General features: G+C 42.5%; 1 protein-coding gene across 8 annotated transcripts in view; it reads right to left on the bottom strand.

The window, feature by feature from the left end:
• Nucleotides 1–1,907: 1,907 nt before the first annotated feature.
• BRAP (BRCA1 associated protein) overlaps nucleotides 1,908–8,325 on the bottom strand; it is a 101,456-nt gene continuing 95,038 nt past the window's right edge. For all 8 annotated transcript variants that reach the window (XM_081802213.1, XM_081802215.1, XM_081802212.1 and 5 more), the window contains 2 exons: nucleotides 6,772–6,875; nucleotides 1,908–4,330 (listed from right to left, as the gene is read on the bottom strand). In XM_081802213.1, the coding sequence (XP_081658339.1) occupies nucleotides 3,967–4,330; nucleotides 6,772–6,875 (468 nt within the window). In that variant the 3' untranslated portion in view covers nucleotides 1,908–3,966. The remainder of the gene's footprint in view (nucleotides 4,331–6,771; nucleotides 6,876–8,325) is intronic.

Here is an 8,325-nt window from a genome sequence, read left to right as displayed (position 1 = left end):
CCCGAAGCAATTCAACATTGGGCCCCAAAGACCACAATCATCTTTTATAAAACAACAGATTGTTCATCTCTCCCCGGCCTTCTTTAGTGAGCAAGAATACAAAATCCAGATTAAGAACCAACTGCAGAGCCCCCTTCGCGCTCGCCTAAGCTTCCAGAATTACAGTAAGAGATTGCCTCATGTTCGTGAAAAGTATAGTAGCTAAAATGATGCTGAGATAGTTTTGGCTTCTGGAAGTGCAGCTTTAAAAAAATGAATGTCTAACAGAACCTAATAGTGTTAAGTGCCTGAGCATTCCAGGGAGGGCACGAGTCCCAGGGAGGCAGGGTAAAAACGGTTACCAGGAAGTGGTAAATGGTTACCATTACCTTTAAACGATGAAAAGAAGGCATAAAGGAGTTGATTATGACATTAATCAGGATAAAGAGGCCACAAGCCCTCCCCATGCCCCCCACCAAAGAGGGTAAAAAATAAAAGTTTTATATATAAACTTCCTTGAGGTCTCCCAATGCACCAATGCAAAAATACTTGTTTGCTCCAGGCTGAGGGCAGTGTAGTGTTTGGAGGGGTGGGGGTGGGGAATGAATTTTGGGCTGCACAGGATGAGACGCTGGGCTTTGGCTCTGGGGCAAAATCGGGCGGGGAGGTTCCTGAAGGGAAAGGCTTTTCTTCCTATTACTACTTTACTCTTTCCCGTCATTTAAAAATTTTAACTTTAAAAGCTACATCTGGGGGCGCCTGGATGGTTCAGTAGGTGGTGTCCGGCTCTCAGTTTCAGCTCAGGTCATGATCTCAGGGTCCTGGGATCCAGCCCCAGTCAGGCTCCGTGCTCAGCAGGGAGTCTGCTTGAGGGTTCTCTCCCTGCGCCCCATCCCCCCACACGCATGCTCTCTCGCACATAAATCTTTAAAAAAAAAAAGCTACATCTGTTGGCGTAGACACTATGCAGATATTCTAGGACTCCCACTTCAAGAACCTTCACAGACAAGAATGAAAAGGGCTGGCTCGAAGCAGAAGCCTGTCAGAGAACACTTGGTGGCTTCCTAAACTCACTTAAGGTGAGAGCCAGGTCTCTGAGCAGTGTAGACATCCCCCAGCACAATGAAGGAGCAGGAACTGGGTCGTGAGAGACTCCTGAAAAATTTCCCTTCCGCTGCCAAGAAAGAAATTAACGCAGCAGAATTCACTGCGGCAGTTAATTCAGCTTTTTCCTGGAGAAGACGAAATCACTTTCCTCAAATGTGAGAGCGACTTTCCTTTTTTACCATTGACTTCATCACGTGAGCCCGTCGGCCACCAGCCCAAGCAACGTGGCAGAGTGCACAGCAGCCAAATCTTAAGGATAGTATTTGTAATTTGTGTATCCCGACTGCACCAGGAGAGGGGTTTCCAAGTGATGACAGAAGGTTGTTCATTTGTGATTTGCCAAGCTCTCCACACTCTACTGGCTGGCTGTTTGGTTTCCTACCCTCGCGCTGAGGACAACCTCCCTGAGCAAGCCTGGAGCTGGGAGTTGGTTCAGGGCTTTGTCTGACCCCGTGTATCCTAACCAGTCCCATCTGGGATGGTTTCAAAAAGGAAAACGATCTCAGCTTGCAATAGGGCCTGGGAAAAAGTCTCCAGTGTGTAAATTGATTGCTTTCCATTTGCAAAAGAGCTGTGGGTTGAGTCTCAGCCTATCCCGATCCTCCAAATTGAGATAATTTTCCTTATTCTACTTTTTATTAGTTTGGGAAGTTGGAGCAAAGGGCTGGAGAGATGAATAATCTAGCTGCTCACTCTATTGTTGAGGCGATGATTTTTAATGCTTCTTTTAAATCCAGGTCATGACACTTTCTTAGGTTATTTAGATACGAGCTCCCGAGCAAATGTCAATCAGAGAGACACAAATTTCACACAGGGCAGAATCATTTCAAAGTTTGGTTGTTTTAATGCAATTTCATTGTTCAAGGTAGTACGGATATATTAAGTGGTTCATTTCCATCCTGAAGAAAACACGAACAGTTTCTACCTTATGTAATTTTGTCAAATTCAAACATGACTCTTTGACCTTTCTCAAAGACAGTTTCTTAATGTATCTTGATAAGATTCTTTATTTCTGGAAAAAAATGTTTAAACCTTCAAGTAGTTTGGAAACATTTGCCTATTTGCTCATTCCTCTGGGCACAGCCTTTCAGAGCACTTAGCCCACCTGTACTGAAGCTCTGTTCTCCCAGCTGGTGGTAGGGCTGCTTGACGGAGGTGATCATGGGAAAATGAGGAGCGAGCAAGCTTTGTCAACTACTTCTAATTCTCTTAATTAGTATGCTACGATCCACCCCAGCTTCTGCAAGGTCAGACATGCAAGACAAGTACTTGGCCAAAAAAGCAGGATTCTAACTAGTGTAAAAATAGATTTTAAATAAAATAGAATCTCTATAGGAAAGAGAATTAGGTTATGCTTTACATTCCCACTCTTGTTTTAAGATATCTGTATATATAAGTCCAAGGGGGACTTGTAGAGTTGGTCTGCCCTAAGTAAAAATTGAGAATGTCTGAGTACATTCATTTTGCAAAGTTACAGGTGAGGTTTTTTGGGAAATGCTACAGCACATCCCACAAAAATGGATAGTGATTAACAATACAGTTTGTGCGCTAACAAGTAACATATAAGACATTTAGGCCAAAGGGGATGACATCTAACCATAGGCTAAAAAACAATTCTAAAATGTGATCATTTGAAAACTCTGGCTAATTCTAAAGCAGAAAATAAACCCCATCATTTAACGGCATGTCTTGTTAACCTATCCAGCTACCTCTTGAGGAAGCTTAAATTCCAACACGGGTCTTACTTTAAGTTTGCTCAATTACCTCGTAGTATGAATTACTTGACGTTAAGGTTTCTAGAGAAAGTACACAGCCCCTCTGTTGGCTCACAACAAGCATTGCATGACTCTTTTAAAGGGGCTCTGTTAAAATTCTAATTTTCGGATTTAGAAACAGCCTTTGGTTGTATCTTGAAAGCATCATTGAAAATCTGCCCAAGCTCCCTCTAGCCGCAACCTGAACATGCAGCCCGATCTTTTGTAAACATTCAGAAAACACTGATCCCAGCAAAATACACAATCAGCTAGTCAGAGGCCTCACTCTGCATTTTCACATGGATGATAAATCTGCCTGCTGATTCTTGCTAGATGCTAGGAAATCCACTCTGAGAGTTGGGTCTTAGAGTAACCCTTCAGCCTCCTCCTTACTTGAGGTTCATAATGTGGTGTGGAGTCATCGAAAACAAAGTAGAAGCGCCACCATTTTTCCTACACTGGGTCCGCTCAGCCTGGGCGGGTTGTTTGTTTTTCCGAGCTAGCCCTGGAGCAAGAGATGGCTGCTGGTGACAGGCTAGTGACTAAAGGTTTACTGGCCCAGCCTCTTTTCCTGTGACCTTCAACCAATTCTTCAATTCCCAGACTGCAGGGAGGGAGGACAATGACAGGAGACTAACGCTAGGGAATTTTCGTAAATCCTCAGTGGCCAGTGCAAACCTCTCTTTAAAGCAGCTGCTATGACCTCAGGTAACGTGACCTCTGAGGTTGCCAAAAAAAAAAAAAAAAAGTGACGTCTTGAACCGACCCCAGAACTGAATGTCAAATCCACCGACTCAATAAATACAATGGAAAACTGCAGAGCAGAGCTGGGGCTTCTGTCAAGTAGCAAGGCAAAATGGTCATCAGAAAGTCTGAGGTTAGTGAACTCCTACGGTGGGAAACAGCGGCCACATCTTAAGCCCCGGCCCACTCCCATCAGCTCTCCTCGCCACGGCCACTGGCCCTCCAGTTACTACAGCGCACGCCAGCCAAGAAAAGATCCGAACAACGGCGGCTCCGTCCTCACTTGTACTTATTCAAGGTCCACCCTCACACGTAGCTGAAGCCCCAGCACACCCTCGCCGTGCCAGGGAGAACAGTCTCAGGGACACCTGTTTCCCAGAGGTCACTTGCCCCTCTTGCTGCGGCCTTTCCTTGAGGGCAGCTTCCCACTGCTGCCCGAAGAGGGGGGGCTGGAGGCCGAGGCCACGGCAATGTTGATCTGTCCCTCCTGGATTTCCTGCCGGGTCTCAGCAGGCAGGTGGTTGATCTTCTGCTGTGTCTCCAGGTAGAACATGACGTCACGCAGTTGCTCCTGGATCTCGGTGATCTGCAGATCCTTCTGGTCACAGGTCTCCTTCAACACCCTCTCCTCCTCCTTCAGTTTGTTCTGCAGGAGGACTTGGTTGGCTCGCAAACACTTGTTCATTTCCTGCTCCTCTTTGAGCTCTGTGGTGAGTTTGGCCACTTTCGTGTTTAGTTGGGTGCACCTTTTACAAAACAAAGGAAGAAAAAAGCATGATTTTCAATTGCTGACACGGTCCCCTTTCTGCTCTGGGACTGAACAGAGGCACTGTGATCTCAGAATCCATTTAGGGACTGGACTCCTCCCCCGTGCGGTGGAAGGAGACTGGTTTGCTGCCACTGCAACAGCTTTACAAAGCAAGGATTTTGCTCGAGTTAACAGCATGGCTTCAGGACAATTTTTCTAAGCATCAGGCATTTTTCAATTGCAGAAACGATTCTGCGATTCATGGTAAAACTACTGCTTCTCTGTTTTGCAGTCTGTGGCTAAATAGGTGGCTTAGAGATAACAGCTACGATAAAGAAGTTATGAGGAAAAGTGACATTCTCGGAGAGTCAAGCGCTCTGACCTCACTGCATTCGCTGGAGGAGAGTTTCCAAGGATAGGGAGTGCCCTATTCTTGATGCTCAATCTTACTCATAAGTAAAGAATTACAAATTAAAACACCATTTGGGATACCATTTTTATGTATCAGAATGCCAAAGAGCTCAGACGTGGGGAAAGAGGAACTTCCACACATTGGCACTGGAACAGGAACTGCTACAAACTCTTTGGAAGTCAATTTGGCAATACCTATAAAAATCAAAATTTTACAATGCCCTCTGCCACACCTATTCTAGGAATTTATCCTACAGAATATATCCCACAGAATATATTTCAGACTACATTGAAAGAAACATGGAGAAAAATGCTCATTGCAACAGAGTTTATAGTAGTCCAAGACTTGAGACAACTTAAACATCCATCAATAGGGAACTGGTTAAAATTGTTATAGGACCTCCAGACAATGGAATACTGTGCAACCTTTATGAAGATCAAGATAAATCTAGATGTATCAATATGAAAAAAAAAACAAAAAACCTCCAAAACAGAATATTTACCAAACAGAATACCTAATATTATTCTTTTTTTTTTTAGAAAAAAGATTATGTATGTGAGATGTGAGCAAAAGATTTGGAAGAGTAAATATTCACTGGTACCATTAATTAATAATGGTAACCTCTAGATAGATAGCATGATCTACAGGGTGGAAAAAACCTTCCAGTTTTAATTCTTTCATATAGTTTGTTAGGGAACTGAAAGTATAGGAGAATATTTTAATTTCTCTTAATGCCGTAGTGTTGTTTTTACAGAAGTTTAAAACAAACAAACAAAAACCCTTGGATGCCTGGCTGCCTCAAGAGCACATAACTCTTGATCTCAGGGTTGTGAGTTTGAGCCCCCATGTTGGGTGCATAGATTGCTTACAAACAAAATGTTTAAAAGAAAACAAACAAACAAAACAAAAAAACTTTGGTGAAGAGTGTTGTGGGTGAAGAAAAAATTTTGAAACAGATAGTGTGACAGTAGCAGGATGTTGTGAATGCCACTTAACGTCACTGACATATTTTATGTTATATAGATTTTGCCACAATACAAAAAAAAAAAAAACTATTAAAATAACCTCCGCTTTCGAATAGGGGGAAAACAGGTGAAGGGTAAATGGGGACTCTGCACTATCTTGGTAGCCTCTGTAAATCTGAATTTCTACCAGAATAAAGGTTTATTAAAAAACAAAACAACTTTTAAAGCTATCCTCCTTAAATTTATTTTGTATCTGTTTGTCCGGAAGTAAAAAATCAGTTATTTTTGTGAGTATACTTAAACTAGAAAGTAATTTCAATCAGCAGCAACTATCTTCCCCTAACAGTAGTAGAATACATTTTTGCCACACTGTTTTTGAGCTTTTCGCACCATATTAAACAAGTTTGGCCTTTAATTCCTGTCTAAGGCCAGAGTACACATTGTCTCCGCCTTAGACAATCATTCTCCTGAGAGTTCTCAGCCACATGGTTTAGAGAAACTGCAGCTCTGAGCACAAGGCAGTTGCTTTCTAGAGGCAAAAATGAAAGATATTTGCACATACAATAAGCAAAGATGTCGGGGGAGAGTGCTGCATTCCACATGGCATCCACCTGGCATGAAACGCTATGTATTTTTTTTTTACTTTTTATTGTTATGTTAATCACCATACATTACATCATTAGTTTTTGATGTAGTGTTCCATGATTCATTGTTTGTGCATAACACCCAGTGCTCCATGCAGAATGTACCCTTTTTAATACCCATCACCAGGCTAACCCATCCTCCCACCCCTCTCTCCTCTAGAACCCTCAGTTTGTTTTTCAGAGTCCATCGTCTCTCATGGTTCGTCTCCCCTTCCGATTTCCCCCCCTTCATTCTTCCGAAACGCTATAGTTTTTAATAAACGGAAAGTCACAGTAAGTTTGCTCTATATATAGGCAGACCCCTGAAAAGCCAGTGATAGACACATTTGGAAAGTGTTTCCACCAGAATGAAGGAGATTACCTATTTATGAGCCTGTTACAATGAAGAAGCTAATTAAAAGAGACCAATTACACCTACTTTCTTTCCACAGACTGCTTTTCTTTTAGGAGATCATTTAGTCTGTGCTCCAGATTATCACATTTCTCAATTGTTTCTTTAAATTTGGTCTTCATGTTGTTAATCTGGAAGAGCAAACAGAGGTCAGTTTCACTTCACAGAGGCATAGTTGTGTGGTCTCTGGGGCTAACTTCACCACTCTTTCTTCAATCACCTGTCTATAACTTTGACAAACCAAACTAAGAAAAGGTGAGACGATCATTTGAAAGAATTTCTGTAATGGAAATAAACATTCTGAGAAATCCTTTTCCCCCCCTTACTGTTTTTGTCTATACCAGAGTGATCAGGAGCAGCTGAATGTCAAGCAGAAGACTCAAAAGTGAAGGAAGAGCTTCAGGCAGCAGAGCAGGAGATGGTCTGTCAGAGCCCAGACCAGAGCCTTCTCTTCTTAACTCATCATTTTATTTCCTCCTGAGATCACATTCCAAAAATTACTATCGAAATAATCTAACAAACTAATTTAATCCAAGAAAATGGTGATAACCGATTTTAACTGTTCGGGCCCCTCTCCCAAGCTCTTTATTAATTTTCTCATGTACCACAAAGCCACATGGAACATAAGCAGTTCTTGTTTTGAGTTAATTTGTAAGTGCAATATAGAGAGAACAAATTCATGTCACATTGTCTTAGCAATTGAAGAGAATTTTAGTATATGTGCTGCCAAAGCGAGCACTATATTGAAGAGAATTTTAAAATTCTGGTGTATTCTGTGTCGGAAACCAAGAGACTTTTGAAGTCTAGCTAAGTAGATGCTGGATTCACCCAGGTGTGACGATCTACACAACTGAGAAATGCCTCAGCCCTACTGGGTTAAGGACACAGGGCGAAGATTAGATGAGAAGGAGAAGTAGTGAGGCTGGGTGGATCATGAGGCAGTAATAACAGGAACTGACAGGGACTGAGAATTTAAATTCTACGGCCCACATACCAGCCAGGTGTTTTGTAAGCAGTATCTCCTTTATACCTTATAAGAAGCTGGAGACTTCAATGTGGCAACCTTTTACAGAAACAGGCTTACAGAAACAGGCTTACAGAAAGGTGAGGCAATCTGCCCAAGGTCACCCAACTAGAGCATGGTGGGTCCAGGACTGGACACCAAATCTGGATGCGGAGCCAAGTTCTAAACCTCCCTGTACTACACTGCAGGTCACAGCTGTACAGCAAAGGAAAAATGACCCTTGGCAGATATAAACCCTTAGCATTGTCCATCATGTTAGAAAAAGGGCCACTGCTTTTCATACTTCCTTTTAAAAACTTGCCACATGGCCTACCTAACAGATTTCTAACAGCACTGTTTTGCTTTTTTTAATAATAAGAAAATAACTATAGAAATTAACTTTATACCCAACTTCTGTTAAGTTGGAAGAACACGCAATTAGAGGAAGATTCCTCTATGTCATGAAAATAAAAATAGCTTAAGGGCGCCTGGGTGGCTCAGTCGGTTAAGCGACTGCCTTCAGCTCAGGTCATGATCCCAGGGTCCTGGGATCGAATCCCGCATCGGGCTCCCTGCTC

This window comes from Leptonychotes weddellii, chromosome 13 (genome assembly GCF_054177405.1).
Source record: "Leptonychotes weddellii isolate Sample4059 chromosome 13, ASM5417740v2, whole genome shotgun sequence".
NCBI classification, from domain to species: domain Eukaryota; kingdom Metazoa; phylum Chordata; class Mammalia; order Carnivora; family Phocidae; genus Leptonychotes; species Leptonychotes weddellii.
The sequence above is the reverse complement of the archived record's forward strand: the minus strand, read 5'-3'. Positions and strand labels throughout refer to the sequence as shown.